A 20,404-nucleotide genomic window follows, 5' to 3' on the forward strand; every position below is an offset into this window, starting at 1 on the left:
ATTATTTCTATATTATTTTTCAACTTGTATATTATTTTCAACCTGTATTATTTGTCAATTGTATTATTTGCCAAAATTATTTGGCAACTGTTTTATATGCTAAAATTATTTGGCAACTGTTTTATATGCCAACCTGTATTGTTTTTCAACCTGTATTTGTCATATTTCACATTGTTTTGTTATTATTATTATTTATTTTTTAATTTCTATAATTGCAAAATGTATGAAAAAATTCATTTGTTTTTTTTATATGAATAATAAACATTTGAGACGGGAAAGAAGTAAGGTTCATTTATGGATTTTATGATTTAAATTCCATAAATACATGAAATTTCTCATTTTGAAAAATTAATTAATAAATTATTTAATAAAATATGTCAACAATTTTATATTTAGAAATGGGACTAAGTAGTGTTTTCTTTAAAATTTATTATATCTTTAGATAAACGAAATTTTCCATTAAATGCCTATGATGTAGATCAAAATATCAAAGTTCGATATTTTAATATTCTTGAGGTGAATAAAAAAATCATCTTTTGAAACAAAAAAAAAAAATCATTTTTCTGATGGCTCTCATTCCACTCATATAATTATCAATTCATGCTTAGCTTTTTTCTTAGATGTGAATTGATAACCATGAGATATTTAAAAAAAAAACGAAATAAAAACTTTGTTTTGTGAACCTCTGTAATTCAGTTTAAAAGATAAATTTTGGTGACCATTTTTTGGTGTTGTAGGGTGCTAATACATTTCCTAAACATAACTGACTCCCGAATCTTAAATCTGAATTTACGTAGACCATTGTTTTTTTTTTTTTGACCAATCACACCTTAATATGGTTGGTGCGCGACTCCGAATCTACTATTTATTAAGATTAAATAATCGAGGATGTCGATTGATCCGTGTCACGATCACGTTGCGACAAATGTAAGAGGACAATGGATATTCAATTTGTTTTAGAGTTTCTTTCATTTATTTATACTTTTTATTTGTGAATTAAATTTGCATCTAAAAAAACAACTTATTTTGATTCTTATAATAAATTCTCTTGATATTCCCTACATATTCTTTTATGTTTTTTCTTTTTCTATTGACCACTTTCCTTTCAAAATTCATCAATCCAACTTCAATTTTCACCAAAACTCTCTCTAAATTTCATTTTACCAAAACTCTTCTTTCTCCATTTTGCCATTTTTATCCCAAAAACTCCAGCAATCTTTTTTATTCAATGGAAAGGTAATCTTCTAGGAGGCAAGAGGGCAGTGAGTATTCAATTTGTTTGAGAGTTTTTTCCCTTTTTTTTCTACTTTTTGTTTGTGAATTAAATTTGCATCTAAAAGACTGCTTGTTTTGATTCTTGTTACAAATTCTCTTGATATTCCCTAGTTTTCCTTTTTCTACTAACCACTTTCATTTCAAGCTTTGGTTTCAATAGTTTTTATTACCAACCATTTTCTTGGGTTCGGCATCCTAACTTGCCACCAAGCTACGGTAAAAAGTAAGAGTAGATCTATTTTTTTGTTTTTCAAGTTAAATTGACAATTTTTTGTTGACATCTTATCTTCTTTAGCAAAATCTTTAAATATTTACAATCTAGCAGGAGATGACCTAACATACTTCACAACATTTCTGATTCGAATGATAGACACATGCAAATCTTTTAAGGCATCACTAACAATTAAATTAAAAATATGGACATAACATCTAATGTGAATAAATTCACCATCCAACACCAACCCATTTCTGCCTTTAAACTTTTTAACCAAGTAGGCAATGGCTACATCATTTGAACTCGCATTATCAACTGTTACAGTAAAGAGCCTATCAATACCCCAACCTTCTAAGCACTTTTCAATGGCTCTACCTATTATATCTCCTTTATGATTAGCCACTTGACAAAAGTTTAAAATTCCTTTGTGCAAGTTCCAATCATCGTCAATGAAATGAGCCGTTATAACCATATAATTAATCTTTTGTACAGAGGTCCATGTATCTATTGTTAAACAAACTCTTTGGCCACTTCGAGTTAATGCATTTTTTAACTTTTTTTTCTCCCTCATATACATTTGAAAACAATCCTTTGCAACGGTTACTCTTGATGGAATCACAAACTTTGGATTTAATGTCCTACAAAATTGGTGAAACCCTTCACTTTCTACAAACTTAAATGGCAATTCATCCAAGATAACCATACTAGCAAACATTGTTCTACAATTTTCTTGAGTGAAGGATATAGCCATCAAACTACTTTCAGAATCTCCCTCTCCTTCAACATTATCTTCCAATGGATTTACATACTTCTTACATTTCTCTAAATGTCTTTTCAAATTAGTGATACCATTTCTTTTAGAATCACAAGCATACAAAGTTCCGCAATGTTTACAAGCAGCCCTAAGATATTTAGGATCACATCCTTCTACTTTTATAAAATGTTCCCATACCGATGGTGGTGGTTTAACCGATTTTCTTTTTCCTAACACCGGACTAGAACAACTTTGTTTTGAAGTCTCTTCTATAGAGAATGAAGTCATCCTACCTAATAATCATCAAACAAAATACACAGAAAAAAACACACAAATTTTAACTAATAATCATCAAATAAAAGTTGCTCATTGCGAGTTTAATATATATGTATATAAAAAAGAAAGCAAAACAGTCTGGAGATTAAAATAACAAATATATATACAGCCAGAACATTAAAATATATACCCAGCCAGCCAATAACAAGTATATACCAGTTTAAACACCACACCGTGTAGAGCACAAATTGGGAGAAATTGCAAATTGCATTACTATGCAAAATAGGTAAGAAGACAACGAAAACTAAATGCATTAAGATGAAAACTGAGACATTGTGCTGAGAGGTTGGGTTGGTCTTGAGTACTATATCTACCTATTCTCATGATTCCTACTTAATAATCTGAAACCAAATCAGCTAATTGATAGCCACATAGCTTTTAAATTTGGTTTACATCAATTAAACTGTACACTAGCCATATCAAAACCAAAGGAATTTAGGGTAAATTCAAAAGAAGTAAAAACCCAGTTCATGGGTAACCTATCTAATGATTTCCGACCAACCCAAGCATCCAATTGAACATAACAACCACCACAAAAAGTGATATCAAACCAGAATCAAGCAATAATTTCCATTGAACTACGCGATTAGCACAGAAAACCCAATAAAAAATGTACCTCGGAATTATGCAAACTCAGCTTGAAAAAAAATCTTGAAGAAGAGGAGAACGAGGAAGAACAAATAGTAGATCCACGATGATAGAGAATGGACGAAGGAGACCCAGGGATGAGAGAACGAATGATGGAGAAAGTTTTGTTTGAAGAAGGAGAAATCGAAGAAGTTTAGTGAACGAAGAAGGCAGAACGGATTCTAAAAGGTACTTTAATTTTAACATAAATCGGGTGAATCGAACCTAAACCGAAACCCACTGGTTCGGTTCGGTTCAATACTATTATTCTTTTAACTGAACCGACTCAATCTGAACCAAATCGGTTCGACTCGGTTCGGTTGTTTACACCCCTATCATGAACATATATGGTAAATAATGTCAATGGACCAAGTGGGAGAATGTTAGATTTACTTTTAATATAATATTATTATTAATGTGGCTCATATACATTATATGCTATTTTATCGGGTCTGTTATTTTATTAGACTCATTAGGTAAAAAGAGAATGCCCTGATAAATACCATGGTGGGTAGTGTCTATAGAACCCTAGGAATTGGTCATTTTACTGTCTCATTCAAGTAGTTCACTCTTCCCCGTCAGGAAAACTAATTAAGTTAAGGGAGGTCAAGTGAGAGAAACACAATTCTTTAGAAGATCATTCATGGATCAAAAGTATGTGATTCTTTAACTATGTTTCTTAGAAGACCACTCATTGATCAAAGATATGTGATTCTCTACATATGTTTCATTTGTGAAAATCACGTAATTTAAAGATCTTGATATTTATTGTTTTATTGTGTAATCATAAAAATAAAACTTACGTCTGATTCCAATAATTCATTAAAATTATTATCAAAAATATATTTTGTTTTAATATAAAAATTAATAATAATAATAATCTTAACGGTAGAAGGTAGAAGTTGTGTAAGTATAAAGAAACATAATTAAATTTTACAGTTGAACTGTAAAGTCAATTTAAGAGTTGTAATGTAACGCCCAACATTTTCGGTTTCCTTTGTTATTTTGGACCACTAATAATATTAATCCTAAGTGTGTTTATTATTGGTATTAAACTAAAGTTTTTATGGTTTAATTATGAAGTTAGGGGGTGAAATAAATTATTGGCTTAACAAACAAATGGCCTTGGAAAGGGTCAAAAGTGGTTATTGGAGGAGAGAGGAAAGAGGGTTTTAAAGATTCTTTTATTATTTTTATTATTTTTAATTCTTTTTAAAAGAGGCCTTGGGACTCGTGCGTAAAGAGGAAGAGGAAAATTTTCAAAGAAAGAAAAAGGGGGAAAAAGAAAAAAATTTTCCTTTTGAAACCCTAGCCGCCGCACGCCGCCGCCGCCGCCGCGAACCCGAGCCGCCAAGCATCCTTCTCTGTTCAGCAGCGCAGCCGAGCCGCAATCGCGACCGAGCCGTCGCCGAGCTTCCAGCCGCGCCGGGAGATCGTCCAAGCCGATCTGCGCAGCCGAGCACCCGTCGGACGCCGAAGCCGAGTCGAAGCCGCCTCCGTGCGTCCGCAGCCAACCCGTCAGCCAGCCGAGGCGCGCCGCTCCGATCCGACGCAAGCGCAGCCGAAACGCCAGTCGTAGCCGTCGCCGAGCGAAGCCGCGGTAGCCGGACCACCAGCAGCCGCCGCGCCACCCGAGATCCGGAAGCCGAAGCCTCGCGCGCAAAGGTCCGACCGAAGACCCGCCCCGCGACCCGAACCGACGCGCGCCACCCTCCGGAAACCCGACCCGCGCCCGCGTGCACCCGTGCGTGAGCCGCGCCCGCGTGTGAAGCCGCGCCGCGCGCTTTTGTGTAGCCGAGCCGCGTCTCCCTGTTGCAAGCCGAGCCGCGTCTCCCCCTGTTGCAAGCCGAGCCGCACGCGAAATCCCTGTACCGAGCCGAGCCGCGTCTGCCCAAGCCGAGCCGGTCCTGTCTTCTTCCAGCCGAGCCGCCAGGAATAAATTGGCTCCATCCACCTATATTTTGGTAAGTTAATTAATTACTGTGGTCTTTCCGGTAAGACTCCATGCTCGGACGTTAGTTAAATTAACTTGGATCTAAATTAAATTATTTTCCTCAAGGGACGTCTTGGACCAAGAAATTACTGCAGCGCGGGATTTCTTCAGTAGGGGCTCGAGCACTGCAACCTCCTTCTAGGGTAAGTTAAATTCAATTGAGTCTCGAACCGTTGGTCGTTGGCGACCTATTTACGAATTTTGACTTATTAAACAGTTAGGACTTCGTCGCTTGGAAAGCGTACTGCCTCGCGGTTAGGACTCGACAAGTAGATCTCCAGGTAAGAGATTCTACTACTAGTTTCATGTTTGAAGTATGAGACTGTGTATGCCCTATGTTGCATATAGAGAATTTGACAGTATGATGCCTGAAATAAATGTTAGTATGATGCAAATGACGATATAGTTGTGCTATAGCCTGTTATGTGTGGCAAGATCTATTGTGGTTACGACGAATGTCGGGACGGAGAGTGTAGAAATGATTTATGTGACATGTTATATGCTGATGCCATGTGTATGTATACTGCAAATTAGGGTACCTGTTAGCTTGATTCTGTTAGAGTCGTACCTGCATGGGTGTCCTTCGGGATCACCACCTATTGAGGACTGTGTGGTCCGACGGGACACCAGTCTAGCATGATATAGACATGACTCGAGTGACTCGACGGGGTCCTCGCATCCCGACTGTCCTAGGTGTCCCCGGGCACCGAAGACCAGAGTTACGTTCCTACGGGAGCGCATGATTGCACGTGTTCGGGAACGTGCCAGAGATTGGGTACCAGTTATCAGGACTCTAACAGGAAGTTAACAGGCACCTAGTGGGACTAGTAGTGGGTCCCTTACTGAGTATTTTTATACTCATTCTCTCCATTTTATGTTTTCAGGTAGAGGACGAGGCAAGGGCAAGGGCAAGCTGGCGAGCGACCCGAAGTGAGACCGAGGAGGGCCATAGGGACTACCGCTTCCGCTTATTTCTTATTTCAGATTTTAGCATTTGAGTTTGAGTACTTTTTATTTTTCACTATCTTTTATGTAGATAGGGCCCGAGTAGGATTTCAGAACGTTTTTACATTTTTGCATGACTACCTTGTTTATGTTTTTTTATAAATGAATTTCTTGAACCGTATGCTTTTTAATAAAATTTTTAGACTTAAACCACTTGTTCTATATTTAGTAATGACTTCGATTCAGCATAAGGAGTTGGGTCGTTACAGTTGGTATCAGAGCACAGTGTTTTAGGTTCTGTAGACTGACCTACAATGTAAGTCATTTTTGTTTTTGGTTTTTACTTCACCCTATGGCAATACGGTCCTTCGGCACTCGCCAGGTATGTCTAAAGCCTTGCTAATGTTAAGATTACAATTTTGCCTGAATAGTCTAAGACCTAGATATAAGGTGATAAGTTCTTGTGGTGAAAAGTTTGTTGGTGAATTTTAGGGAGAATGCCGCCACGTAGAGGTACACGCCGAGGAGGTGGTAGGGGAGGCAGAGGAGCCGGTCGTGGCCAGCCGGAGGCGCCACCTGTTGCACCGGCAGTCGACCCAAACGCACCGGTCACCCAGGCGGATCTCGCCGCAATGGAGCAGCGTTATCAGGACATGCTGCAAGCTGCTTTGGCGCCTTTCCTTGCCGCCCAGCAGAACCAGGCCGCCCCTGTTCAGGCCGAGGCCGCCCCTGCTCAGGCCCAGGCCGCCCCTGTTCAGGCTCAGGCCGTCGCTCCTCCAGCCCCTGAGGAAGCTCAACCAGTACCAGTTCAACTGTCGGCCGAGGCGAAACACTTACGGGATTTCAGGAAGTATAATCCCAAGACCTTTGACGGATCCATGGACAACCCCACAAAGGCCCAAATGTGGTTGACGTCCATAGAGACTATTTTCCGGTACATGAAGTGCCCAGAAGACCAGAAGGTGCAGTGTGCAGTCTTCTTCTTGGAGGACAGGGGCACCGCCTGGTGGGAGACCGCGGAGAGAATGCTAGGGGGCGATGTAAGCAAGATAACATGGGAGCAGTTCAAGGAGAACTTCTATGCTAAGTTTTTCTCCGCCAATGTGAAGCACGCCAAGCTGCAAGAGTTCCTAAACTTGGAGCAAGGCGACATGACGGTGGAGCAGTACGACGCCGAGTTCGATATGCTGTCCCGCTTTGCTCCCGATATGGTAAGAGATGAGGCTGCCAGGACGGAGAAATTTGTTAGAGGACTCAGGCTAGACCTTCAGGGCATTGTCAGAGCCCTCCGCCCAGCCACGCATGCTGATGCACTACGTATAGCACTGGATTTGAGCCTGCCTGAGAGAGCCGATGCGTCTAAGGCTGCCGGCAGAGGGTCAGCCTTGGGACAGAAGAGAAAGGTTGAGACGCAGCCTGACGTAGCACCGCAGCGAACACTGAGGTCAGGAGGTGTCTTCCAGAGACACCGACGGGAGCTTGCAGCAGCCGGGAGGACTCTGAGAGAGCTACCCGCTTGTACTACCTGCGGGAGAGTCCACGGAGGTCGTTGCTTGGCTGGAAGTGGAGTCTGCTTTAGGTGCAGACAGCCGGGGCACACTGCTGATATGTGTCCTCGGAAACCCTTTGAGACGACACCGCCCCAGCCTTCTGCGGCCCAGCAGGGGAGAGTTTTCGCCACTACCCGGCAGGAGGCCGAGCGAGCTGGCACTGTGGTGACAGGTACGCTCCCAATTTTGGGGCACTATGCTTTTGTGCTATTTGACTCTGGGTCATCCCACTCGTTTATATCCTCCGTTTTCGTTCAGCATGTGGGTTTAGAGGTAGAGCCTTTGGGTAGTGTTTTGTCGGTTTCTACTCCATCTGGGGAGGTCCTGTTATCCAAAGAACAAATAAAGGCATGTCGGGTAGAGATAGCGAATCGTATGTTAGACGTGACCTTGCTAGTGTTAGACATGCAGGATTTTGATGTGATACTAGGCATGGATTGGCTATCAGCCAACCATGCAAATATAGACTGTTATGGCAAGGAAGTTGTCTTCAACCCTCCCTCCGAGGCTAGTTTCAAATTCAGGGGGGCAGGCATGGTATGTATACCCAAGGTCATCTCAGCCATGAAGGCTAGTAAACTACTCAGCCAGGGTACTTGGGGTATTTTGGCAAGCGTAGTGGATGTGAGAGAGCCGGAAGTTTCCCTATCTTCCGAACCAGTGGTAAGAGAGTACCCCGACGTTTTTCCAGACGAACTTCCAGGACTTCCGCCTCCCAGAGAAGTAGACTTCGCTATCGAGTTAGAGCCGGGCACTGCCCCAATCTCGAGGGCCCCTTACAGAATGGCTCCAGCCGAACTAAAGGAGTTGAAGGTCCAGTTACAGGAGTTGCTGGACAAAGGCTTCATCCGGCCCAGTGTGTCGCCTTGGGGAGCCCCAGTATTGTTCGTGAAGAAAAAGGATGGGTCAATGCGCCTTTGTATTGACTACCGAGAGCTGAACAAGGTGACAGTCAAAAACCGCTACCCCTTGCCCAGGATTGATGACCTGTTCGATCAGTTGCAGGGAGCCACCGTCTTCTCCAAGATCGACCTGCGATCAGGCTATCACCAGTTGAGGATTAGGGACGGTGACATCCCCAAGACGGCCTTTCGATCGAGGTACGGACATTACGAATTCGTTGTGATGTCTTTCGGCTTGACTAACGCTCCTGCAGTATTCATGGATCTGATGAACAGGGTGTTTAAGGAGTTTCTAGACTCGTTCGTCATAGTCTTCATTGACGACATCCTCATTTACTCAAAAACTGAGACGGAGCACGCGGAGCACCTACACCAGGTTTTGGAGACCCTTCGAGCCAACAAGTTGTATGCCAAGTTCTCCAAGTGTGAATTCTGGTTAAGGAAGGTGACGTTTCTTGGCCACGTGGTTTCCAGCGAGGGAGTTTCAGTAGATCCCGCAAAGATTGAAGCAGTGACCAACTGGACTCGACCGTCCACGGTTAGTGAAATTCGAAGCTTTCTGGGCTTGGCAGGTTACTACAGGAGGTTCGTGGAAGACTTCTCACGTATAGCCAGCCCGTTGACCCAGTTGACCAGGAAGGGAACCCCTTTTGTCTGGAGCCCAGCTTGCGAGAGGAGCTTTCAGGAGCTCAAACAGAAGCTAGTGACTGCACCGGTCCTGACAGTGCCCGATGGATCGGGAAACTTTGTAATCTATAGTGACGCCTCCAAGAAGGGACTAGGCTGTGTCCTGATGCAGCAGGGTAAGGTAGTTGCTTATGCCTCCCGCCAGTTGAAGATCCATGAGCAGAACTACCCTACCCATGACTTGGAGTTGGCAGCTGTAGTCTTTGCACTGAAGATATGGAGGCACTATCTGTACGGTGAGAAGATTCAGATTTACACCGATCATAAGAGCCTGAAGTACTTCTTCACCCAGAAGGAGTTGAACATGAGGCAGAGGAGGTGGCTTGAGTTGGTGAAAGACTACGACTGCGAGATCCTATACCACCCAGGTAAAGCGAATGTAGTGGCTGATGCGCTAAGTAGGAAAGTTGCACATTCAGCAGCGCTAATCACCAAGCAGACCCCCTTACTCAGGGACTTTGAGAGGGCAGAGATTGCAGTCTCAGTAGGTGAGGTTACCGCACAGTTGGCTCAGTTGACAGTTCAGCCAACCTTGAGGCAAAAGATCATTGCTGCTCAGCTGAATGATCCTTACTTGGCAGAGAAGCGTCGCGTGGTAAAGACAGAGCAAGGTGAAGGCTTCTCCATATCCTCTGACGATGGCCTCATGTTTGAAGGACGCCTGTGTGTGCCGGAAGACAGCGCAGTTAAGACGGAGCTTTTGACTGAGGCTCACAGTTCCCCGTTTACCATGCACCCTGGGAGTACGAAGATGTACCAGGACTTAAGGAGTGTCTATTGGTGGAGGGGCATGAAGAGGGATGTGGCAGACTTTGTCAGTAGATGCTTGGTGTGCCAGCAGGTGAAGGCACCTAGGCAGCATCCAGCAGGGTTGTTGCAACCCTTGAGTGTGCCAGGGTGGAAGTGGGAGAGTGTGTCGATGGATTTTATTACGGGACTGCCCAAGACCCTAAGGGGCTACACGGTGATCTGGGTTGTGGTCGACAGACTCACGAAGTCGGCCCATTTCGTGCCAGGGAAATCCACTTACACTGCCAGTAAGTGGGGGCAGCTATATATGACAGAGATTGTGAGACTACATGGAGTACCCGTATCCATCATTTCAGACAGAGACGCCCGTTTCACATCGAAGTTCTGGAAAGGACTTCAAATTGCATTAGGTACAAGGTTGGACTTCAGCACGGCATTCCACCCTCAGACTGATGGTCAGACAGAGAGATTGAACCAGATTTTAGAAGACATGCTGCGAGCCTGCGTACTAGAGTTTTCAGGAAGTTGGGACTCCCATCTGCATCTGATGGAGTTTGCCTATAACAACAGCTACCAGGCTACTATCGGTATGGCACCGTTCGAGGCTCTGTATGGCAAGTGCTGTAGATCCCCGGTCTGCTGGGGCGAGGTTGGAGAGCAGAGGATGCTAGGCCCCGAGTTAGTGCAGACGACCAACGCAGCCATACAGAAGATCCGAGCTCGTATGCTGACAGCCCAGAGCAGACAGAAGAGTTACGCTGATGTACGACGTAAGGACCTCGAGTTTGAAGTGGGAGATATGGTCTTTCTGAAGGTAGCGCCTATGAAGGGTGTTCTGAGGTTCGCGAAGAAGGGGAAGCTGAGTCCACGCTTCGTAGGGCCGTTCGAGATATTGGAGCGAATTGGCCCCGTGGCTTACCGCTTGGCGCTACCCCCATCTTTTGCTGCAGTGCACGACGTATTCCATATCTCCATGTTGAGGAAATATGTTGCAGACCCAACACACGTGGTGGACTTCGAGCCACTGCAGATTAGCGAGAATCTGAGCTACGAGGAGCAGCCTGTCGAGGTCCTGGCAAGGGAGGTCAAGAAGCTTCGCAGTCGAGAGATCCCACTGGTTAAAATCCTTTGGCAAAACCATGGAGTGGAAGAGGCAACGTGGGAGAAAGAAGAGGATATGAGAGCCCAGCACCCTGAGCTGTTCGAGGATTAGAACTTTCGAGGACGAAAGTTTTTCTTTTGGAGGGAAGATTGTAACGCCCAACATTTTCGGTTTCCTTTGTTATTTTGGACCACTAATAATATTAATCCTAAGTGTGTTTATTATTGGTATTAAACTAAAGTTTTTATGGTTTAATTATGAAGTTAGGGGGTGAAATAAATTATTGGCTTAACAAACAAATGGCCTTGGAAAGGGTCAAAAGTGGTTATTGGAGGAGAGAGGAAAGAGGGTTTTAAAGATTCTTTTATTATTTTTATTATTTTTAATTCTTTTTAAAAGAGGCCTTGGGACTCGTGCGTAAAGAGGAAGAGGAAAATTTTCAAAGAAAGAAAAAGGGGGAAAAAGAAAAAAATTTTCCTTTTGAAACCCTAGCCGCCGCACGCCGCCGCCGCCGCCGCCGCCGCCGCCGCCGCGAACCCGAGCCGCCAAGCATCCTTCTCTGTTCAGCAGCGCAGCCGAGCCGCAATCGCGACCGAGCCGTCGCCGAGCTTCCAGCCGCGCCGGGAGATCGTCCAAGCCGATCTGCGCAGCCGAGCACCCGTCGGACGCCGAAGCCGAGTCGAAGCCGCCTCCGTGCGTCCGCAGCCAACCCGTCAGCCAGCCGAGGCGCGCCGCTCCGATCCGACGCAAGCGCAGCCGAAACGCCAGTCGTAGCCGTCGCCGAGCGAAGCCGCGGTAGCCGGACCACCAGCAGCCGCCGCGCCACCCGAGATCCGGAAGCCGAAGCCTCGCGCGCAAAGGTCCGACCGAAGACCCGCCCCGCGACCCGAACCGACGCGCGCCACCCTCCGGAAACCCGACCCGCGCCCGCGTGCACCCGTGCGTGAGCCGCGCCCGCGTGTGAAGCCGCGCCGCGCGCTTTTGTGTAGCCGAGCCGCGTCTCCCTGTTGCAAGCCGAGCCGCGTCTCCCCCTGTTGCAAGCCGAGCCGCACGCGAAATCCCTGTACCGAGCCGAGCCGCGTCTGCCCAAGCCGAGCCGGTCCTGTCTTCTTCCAGCCGAGCCGCCAGGAATAAATTGGCTCCATCCACCTATATTTTGGTAAGTTAATTAATTACTGTGGTCTTTCCGGTAAGACTCCATGCTCGGACGTTAGTTAAATTAACTTGGATCTAAATTAAATTATTTTCCTCAAGGGACGTCTTGGACCAAGAAATTACTGCAGCGCGGGATTTCTTCAGTAGGGGCTCGAGCACTGCAACCTCCTTCTAGGGTAAGTTAAATTCAATTGAGTCTCGAACCGTTGGTCGTTGGCGACCTATTTACGAATTTTGACTTATTAAACAGTTAGGACTTCGTCGCTTGGAAAGCGTACTGCCTCGCGGTTAGGACTCGACAAGTAGATCTCCAGGTAAGAGATTCTACTACTAGTTTCATGTTTGAAGTATGAGACTGTGTATGCCCTATGTTGCATATAGAGAATTTGACAGTATGATGCCTGAAATAAATGTTAGTATGATGCAAATGACGATATAGTTGTGCTATAGCCTGTTATGTGTGGCAAGATCTATTGTGGTTACGACGAATGTCGGGACGGAGAGTGTAGAAATGATTTATGTGACATGTTATATGCTGATGCCATGTGTATGTATACTGCAAATTAGGGTACCTGTTAGCTTGATTCTGTTAGAGTCGTACCTGCATGGGTGTCCTTCGGGATCACCACCTATTGAGGACTGTGTGGTCCGACGGGACACCAGTCTAGCATGATATAGACATGACTCGAGTGACTCGACGGGGTCCTCGCATCCCGACTGTCCTAGGTGTCCCCGGGCACCGAAGACCAGAGTTACGTTCCTACGGGAGCGCATGATTGCACGTGTTCGGGAACGTGCCAGAGATTGGGTACCAGTTATCAGGACTCTGACAGGAAGTTAACAGGCACCTAGTGGGACTAGTAGTGGGTCCCTTACTGAGTATTTTTATACTCATTCTCTCCATTTTATGTTTTCAGGTAGAGGACGAGGCAAGGGCAAGGGCAAGCTGGCGAGCGACCCGAAGTGAGACCGAGGAGGGCCATAGGGACTACCGCTTCCGCTTATTTCTTATTTCAGATTTTAGCATTTGAGTTTGAGTACTTTTTATTTTTCACTATCTTTTATGTAGATAGGGCCCGAGTAGGATTTCAGAACGTTTTTACATTTTTGCATGACTACCTTGTTTATGTTTTTTTATAAATGAATTTCTTGAACCGTATGCTTTTTAATAAAATTTTTAGACTTAAACCACTTGTTCTATATTTAGTAATGACTTCGATTCAGCATAAGGAGTTGGGTCGTTACATGTAAATAGTGATGCATATACTTTATTAAATTAAGAGAAATAACTAAAAGTTAACCGAAGGTTGTAGCTTATCTTTTTCTAATATCTAACCTAAAATCTAATACTAGAAATGATGAAGAACGTGGGTTCCATTCAAAGGGAAATTTGTGTGTGATATGTGAAAGAGAATTTCAAATTTCAAAGTGTAACGTAAAATGGGAAAGTCAGTTGTTCCGGTGGGAGTGGGGCTGTTGCCTGATGTTGCTGCTCAACCAAAGTCTTCTCCAATTGAAACGGACGAAAGGCAACAGAAAGTGACAACTTTTCTGACTCTTTAACATTAGATATTTCTTCATCTTTAAATTTTTTTTTTTAGAAAAAAAACCATTTCCCAATTACCAAAAATTTCCAAAAGGATTTGTTTTTCTCTTTCATTTCTTTGCTTTAATGCCGTTTCTATGTCAAATTTTAGAAACCCATTTTTCTCTTCCCACGAAATAGGAATAAAAATAGCGACAATGGTGGGATGCGTTGCGATGTGGCCGTGTAAGGAACGTGTGTGTTTTTCAACCTTCATTATTTCTTTTTTTTTTTTCTATCAATCATCAATTCATAACCAACATATTCAACTTTCCTCCACCGTCCCTCTTTTGATTATGAAACCAGAATATCTCGAGCATTGACCCAATCTTCTCTCTCCTTCTTTTACATTTTGCAAGAAATTTTGCCTTGTTTTCTTCAATTTATTCAACCCATTGAAGATTGAGGAACCATTGTTTCAACCCATCTCTCCAAAGGTCTGTTCTGTTTCTCTTTTAGGGATTGTGTGTTTTTTTTTTTCCTTTCGAGATTTGTTAAGATTTCATTGCCATTGATGTTTCTGTTGAGAAAATGTATGTGGGTAACTATGATTTTGCAATTCCTTTTGCTTAAGAAATACCCTTCTGAATTTGAGTTCATGGGTTGCTTGAGCAGATATTAATTGACAGTGATTTGAAAAAAAAAAAAAAAAAACAACTTACGGTGGAAGAAATTTGTTGCGCTGTATTCTCATGTCTGGTGATGGAAATTTGGCTGCCGTTGTGCCCTAACGTTATTTCATGGATGGATTTAGGAGTAACGACAACAAACAAGGCGTTGAAAGGCATTCCCGCACCGAGGTTTTTGGTCCTGTTCCCTTGGTTTTTCCTATTTGTTTGTCTACTTCTAATGGAAAATCATCCTTCACCCTTCTTGTTTAGACCCTTAAATATTGTTTTCAAGGGGTGCTTTTTTAATGATTTCTTTTCTTTTCTTTTCTTTTCTTTTTGGTTTTAATTATTAAATGAGGATGTTGGTTTGGTGTGACAGATGGGGTCGTTAGGGGAGAAAACTATACTGGAATTTGAAGATGAGAGCCTTGTTAGTCCAGTATCATTAAATAGAAAGAACTTTTCGATTGAGGGATCTATCCATAGTTCTCCCTTGGGTGGTGGTTCGCAGAAACTTTGTTGCAGTAACATGAAGAACAGGGTATTTGGCAGCATTAAGATTGTCGTTTTCTCGGCTAAAATAAACCTTCTCATGCCTTTTGGCCCTTTAGCAATAATAGTCAGCACCTTGTCTGGTCACCATGTGAGTTTATCTTTCCACTCATTTGTATCAATTCAACTGGGGTTGTTTTCTTATTCCATTTTGGATCCATTGCTTATGTATGTGCATTTCAGGGTTGGGTCTTCCTTTTAAGCTTGTTGGGGATCATACCTCTTGCTGAGCGTTTGGGCTATGCAACTGAGTAATGTTTCTTCAATTATAGATTACTTGTTCTAGTTATGAATTTGTAGAATTTTTTGCTTTTGAACTTGGATGGTATGGGTTGGACTTTCGAATCAATAGTTTTTTGGACTCTCGAATCTGATTTCATGTCCTAAATAGAGCATGACACTATTTGAGAATCCTCTTAGTTTTTGGCACTTCTTTAAATACCCGTTTACTATCATTGGATTTGCTGCATGAAAGCATGGCCTGTGTATGAGTTGTAGGTCATATCTTGCTTTCCATCTCATTCTTTTTCAAGGAACGTCTCTGCTTTATAAACACTTAGTTAGGTACGATTTGCTAACCAATGGTGCATCCCTGCAACCAATTGTCTAGTAGTTTTATAACTAGTAGTCATTGATCCAACAACTGGTTTTGTATTTCAAAAGTTTTATAACGATCAACTATGTAACAATTAATCCCCACAATTCCTTACCAAGTAAAATTAGAATGATCTTTTCAATTTTGGGTTATTGGATATTCAAATAAAATGAACCTGTATCAGTTTCCTTTTAAGTTGTAGATGTCTTATATACCATTTGATCTCTCTTTGATGCAGACAACTGGCATGCTATACTGGAGCCACAGGTAATACAATTGGAAGTTGGGTTTTAATTCATGTATGGATTAGGAATCCTCTTTTAATAGCTTCTTACTTTGAGACATATTGGCTAAGAAGAACGCTGTTGTGCTGGCTTCATTAGAAGTCTTTTTGTAATTACCCTGGAGAGAAGTTTCCTCTTGTAATGTTTTATCTCTACTTCTCCAATCTAACATAACTACTTCCATTTTTAACTTTGCAGTTGGAGGTCTTCTGAATGCTACTTTTGGAAATGCCACAGAATTGATAATATCAATATATGCATTGCGAAGAGGAATGATACGTGTTGTTCAACAGTCATTATTAGGTTCAATTTTGTCTAATATGTTATTAGTTCTTGGATGTGCATTCTTTGCTGGTGGAATTGTGGTTTCTAAGAGAGAGCAGGTTTTTAGTAAGGTTTGTTTTTACAAAGATCGGAGTCTTCTTGGATACTGATTACTTGCTATTCTCTGTTTGATTTCTCAAGTATGCATTATCAGTATGATGTTTTCTTATTTTTAGGCAGCTGCTACAGTGAATTCTGGATTGCTGTTAATGGCGGTAATGGGACTTCTATTTCCTGCTGTCCTTCGTTCTACACACACAGAGTTGCACTCTGGAAAGTCAGAGCTGGCTCTTTCAAGATTTAGTAGCGGCATTATGTTGGTGGCATATGCTGCCTATCTTGTTTTTCAGTTGAAAAGTGATAAGAACTTATATCTCCCAGTCGATGAGGTTGATAGCTCTGCCTTCATACTTGTTTTCAACACCATAAAGTATCAGACTTTTTATGCAAATGCCAATACATAATTGTTATAACACCTGAACTTTCAATGACATAATCTGAGTTGAAAGTCTGTAAATAAGGTTTAATAGCCATTTGGTTGTAGCATTTTACGGAAGGTTTATTTTGCCACATGCTTTGTTTTGTGGGATATAGATGGCCTTGCTGATGTGAATTTTGCTAGATATTGTAGTTTTCAAGTTTCTTATAGGATTTGAGAATCCTTTTAATTAATGTTAATTTTGGGAATTTTTTCATGAAACTTCCTTATCCTTTTAGTTTCTTGTCTGTTAGAGTTCTTCCATTAATGGGTCGGCGTGGTACAGTTATCCCTTGTGTTCTCCGCTTTCATTTCTCTTGCTTCCTAAGTACCCAAGATAGAGTTAGTCAATCAGGGATGATGCAAAGATAAACCTTGAATTAATTTTCTTCTCGTGTTGGCTGTTCTATTTCTCCTTGTGTACAACATGGGAGAAGGTTGCCATTGTCTTTCTTCTGCTGTTTATACAAGATGTTTCTGTATTTGCTTGTTGACATGCCCCATGCACGTGGAAAGTATTGATGCTGAGAAACTTAAAACAAAGTTTTGTAGACATTTTTGAGAAACAACTTTTACCATGAATGAATTTTTTCTATAAGCAACTTTTGTTTCTGGAGATGTTACTGTGGCTGAATATTTACTACTCAATATATTGTTTATTGTTGGATATATAATATAATCCATACATGATTTATTTCAACTGTTTTTTACCATTTTTTTAAGAAATTACTTTTAGTGGCTTGATAAGAATAATTGCCATAAAATAGGTGGATAATGAAGGGAGTTCTGATGATGAAGAAGCTCCTGAGATTTCTATGTGGGAATCAATTGTTTGGCTGTCAATCTTGACCATATGGATCTCTGTCCTCTCCGAATACTTAGTTAATGCAATCGAGGTATTGTTGACTTATTAATACATCCTGTTACGAATCTTCTCTTTACTCAGGGTTGTGGCTTATTTCTTTTTTCCCTCCACTGTGGAAGATAATACTCACATTAATGCAACAGTCTGTAAAATTATATGGTATATTTAATGACAATTTCAGGGGGCATCGGTTGCAATGAACATACCTGTAGCATTCATCAGTGTTATTCTGCTACCTATTGTTGGGAATGCTGCTGAGCATGCAGGTGCCATCATGTTTGCCATGAAAGATAAGCTTGTAAGTGCTTGCCTTTTCATGCGTCTTACCAAAGTGATTTGTGAGGTCCTTCTTTCTAACCATGTGTTGTGTAGGACATTTCTTTGGGTGTTGCTATAGGATCATCGACACAGATATCTATGTTTGGGGTGAGTTCCACACAAGATATTGATTATAGTTTCCTCAATAAATTATATCATTGAATATTGGTATGTTTGGGTTTGTGGTCCATAGCCTATTGCTCATTAACTTTTACATTACTGTAGATTCCCTTTTGTGTGGTCATTGGTTGGATCATGGGATGTCCGATGGACTTGAATTTTCAACTTTTTGAAACCGCAACGCTTTTCATCACAGTCATTGTCGTGGCCTTCATGTTGCAGGTTAACTACTTAGCCTTCTCTTATTTTGTTTAAGGTGTTTATATAGTCTTTTTTTTTAAGAAGAAACAATTTCACCGATCAAATGAAATATCTAAGGATGTCCATAGTTAAAAAAGGGCCCATATTATAGGGAGTTCAAATGATGTTTCTAATTTGCAGTGAGGAAAAAACCTTCAGCTTTTTAAAGCAGGTATATCTTTACAAAAAATAAAAACAAAAAGAGAAAGAAGACAGAATTGTTGATGCCGTCAGTAGACTTGGTTTTTTTGTGGTAGATTCTTGCATTTCTTTCATCCCATATCTTCCACAAAAATGCATTATTAATGCAAACCCACAATCGCTTTTCAGTGTTTTTGAGTGTCAGATGGATGAATATCAAACGGAGCCAACTCTGAGTGTCGTTAGGGAGAATCATCGACCAATAGTTAGGATCCTTGGAATAGTTTTGATTTTGCAGCCATCGTTTAAACCCAAATTCAAATTGTCAACAGCCCCCTTCCCTTTTCCATTTTGCACACAAACCTCTGCGTAGGTTACTCTTATCCTTCTTGAATTGAAAGATCACCAATGATATCTGTAATACTTTTGAACAAATTATGATTTTGAAACATTTTTTTAATACAACTTCAACATCCAACCTGCAGGATGGAACTTCAAATTACCTCAAAGGACTAATGCTTATTCTCTGCTACCTGATAGTAGCTGCAAGTTTCTTTGTACATATTGATCCAGCATCAGTTGGTAAGCTTTCGCTCCTCTAGCGTGTTGTGTTCTATATTTTTAAAATATGGTGTGTCGTTGTACCGGTGCCGTGTTGTGTCCCTATCTTGTATTTGTATTTGTGCTTCTTAGCAGTTCTCTTGCTACAAATGGATAACTGAAAACAGAATGGAAGTCATTCAATCAACTAGAAAACTGACAGTCTAACCATGAAAATCAAAACTTTTATGCAGGAGACAAAACCCGAAAACCTGGTGTATGAAAGGCAAGGGATGGCTCAAGGTAGTGAATCTGCCTGCACTACTGTTCTCCAAAAGATGGGATCGACCAAAGCTCGTGGTTCACTCCATTTCTGTATAGTTCTGAAGTCCGTTCAGAAATCATTTTTCCATGTTTCGTGACAACCAATGGCAATAGATGTTTCCTTGATTCTTGTAGTCGTTGGTGCTGATCTTGTTTTATCATTGAAAGCTTTGGCAAATACTCAGAATTTAGCAACTAGGAATGCTAGATATCAACAAAAAAAAAGTATTATTATATTGATTTATTATTCTTAGGGTAATTTGTTATTTTACCTTCCTTTTTTTTTTTTTTTAATTTGAATATTCGTGGGTTCCATTCAGTTGAAAGTAGTGGAAGGTATGATAAGACGAGGCTAGAATGTGAGAGTTGATGATGTTAACGTTACAATTATTTTGTTTTTGATAGGGATGCAAATTTTTTATTCCATAGGGAAAAATGGCATCTGGTAGTAGCCAGTCAATTATGGTTTTGGTGTGGTTGTGGGTAGATGTGGTTCTAATTCAGGTAATTATTAATTAAGAAGGATGCTTCATGGACTTGTTTCCTAAGCTTTTGGGGATGGGAGGATGTGGGTTTTACTTGATTAGAAAAGTAATTTTAAGATGCATTTGAAATGAAAGAGGTCTGGAGAATTCTCATTAAAATTAGTTCCAACTAAGAACAAAAATAAATGTGAGGTACGACTTGTATCATGGGGTCCAAGAAATTAACACACAACCCTTTTCTCAGGATAAACACCTCCCTCCGTACCCATTATTCCACAGTTGTGCCCTGATTTTCTTCTATTAAAAATCTTTTGATCAATAAATTCAATCTAAATGGAAAATGGTATGGTTTTACTGATTTTGAAAAGTTATTTATTATGATTTCATAAATTTTTTTTTTTTTTTTTTGACAGAAACATACAATTATACTGTCTAACTAGATTTTAATATCTGATAAGTAACATTGCAATATAACATACAAGATATGTGATAAAAACTAGTAGGTATGGAATGTCTCATTCATTCATGGCCCCTATTCACTTCAGTGGATAAATTAAGATTAAAAGCCACATTTGGCCCATTAACTTTCATTGTATTAACAATTTAATGTTAAACTTTATATATATATATATATATATAGTAACAATTTAGT

At 41.4% G+C, this 20,404-nt stretch overlaps 3 protein-coding genes across 11 annotated transcripts; 2 read left to right on the plus strand and 1 right to left on the minus strand.

Annotated features, from left to right (window-relative positions):
* Positions 1 to 1,586: 1,586 nt before the first annotated feature.
* On the minus strand, positions 1,587 to 2,531 carry LOC127143926 (zinc finger BED domain-containing protein RICESLEEPER 2-like). Its single transcript, XM_051079228.1, has one exon. It carries the CDS (start codon positions 2,529 to 2,531, stop codon positions 1,587 to 1,589), a length of 945 nt encoding a protein of 314 aa, XP_050935185.1.
* A 3,094-nt stretch (positions 2,532 to 5,625) lies between these two features.
* LOC127143927 (uncharacterized) lies at positions 5,626 to 13,853 on the plus strand. Its single transcript, XM_051079229.1, has 2 exons — positions 5,626 to 9,099; positions 13,744 to 13,853. The coding sequence occupies exons 1-2, from the start codon at positions 6,642 to 6,644 to the stop codon at positions 13,851 to 13,853; spliced, it is 2,568 nt and encodes an 855-aa protein (XP_050935186.1). The 5' UTR covers positions 5,626 to 6,641.
* On the plus strand, positions 13,677 to 19,526 carry LOC103490425 (vacuolar cation/proton exchanger 3-like). Of its 9 annotated transcripts, none has more exons than XM_051091615.1 (14): positions 13,683 to 14,070; positions 14,235 to 14,312; positions 14,491 to 14,675; positions 14,866 to 15,129; positions 15,222 to 15,289; positions 15,872 to 15,900; positions 16,116 to 16,312; positions 16,418 to 16,630; positions 17,487 to 17,615; positions 17,766 to 17,882; positions 17,957 to 18,010; positions 18,128 to 18,244; positions 18,889 to 18,985; positions 19,198 to 19,526. In XM_051091615.1, exons 3-14 carry the CDS (start codon positions 14,616 to 14,618, stop codon positions 19,224 to 19,226), a joined length of 1,374 nt encoding a protein of 457 aa, XP_050947572.1. In that variant the 5' UTR covers positions 13,683 to 14,070; positions 14,235 to 14,312; positions 14,491 to 14,615; the 3' UTR covers positions 19,227 to 19,526. The 9 variants fall into 9 exon arrangements, 6 of the variants coding, with proteins under 6 accessions (XP_050947572.1, XP_050947574.1, XP_050947573.1 ...); XM_051091617.1 differs by having other exon boundaries at positions 14,630 to 14,675; XM_051091616.1 differs by having other exon boundaries at positions 13,683 to 14,061.
* Positions 19,527 to 20,404: the final 878 nt, after the last annotated feature.

This window comes from Cucumis melo, chromosome 11 (genome assembly GCF_025177605.1).
Source record: "Cucumis melo cultivar AY chromosome 11, USDA_Cmelo_AY_1.0, whole genome shotgun sequence".
NCBI lineage: Eukaryota > Viridiplantae > Streptophyta > Magnoliopsida > Cucurbitales > Cucurbitaceae > Cucumis > Cucumis melo.

Excerpts from the sequence above, each read along its gene's own strand:
- LOC127143926 (XM_051079228.1), bottom strand. The coding sequence starts at position 2,531 with ATGACTTCATTCTCTATAGAAGAGACTTCAAAACAAAGTTGTTCTAGT.
- LOC127143927 (XM_051079229.1), top strand. The coding sequence starts at position 6,642 with ATGCCGCCACGTAGAGGTACACGCCGAGGAGGTGGTAGGGGAGGCAGA. Across the intron at positions 9,100-13,743 it reads TTCAGTAGATCCCGCAAAGA|TTGTTCCGGTGGGAGTGGGG; the intron begins TTGAAGCAGTGA and ends TGGGAAAGTCAG.
- LOC103490425 (XM_008449916.3), top strand. The coding sequence starts at position 14,616 with ATGGATGGATTTAGGAGTAACGACAACAAACAAGGCGTTGAAAGGCAT. Across the intron at positions 15,130-15,221 it reads GCACCTTGTCTGGTCACCAT|GGTTGGGTCTTCCTTTTAAG; the intron begins GTGAGTTTATCT and ends TGTGCATTTCAG. Across the intron at positions 17,883-17,956 it reads TTGCCATGAAAGATAAGCTT|GACATTTCTTTGGGTGTTGC; the intron begins GTAAGTGCTTGC and ends TGTGTTGTGTAG.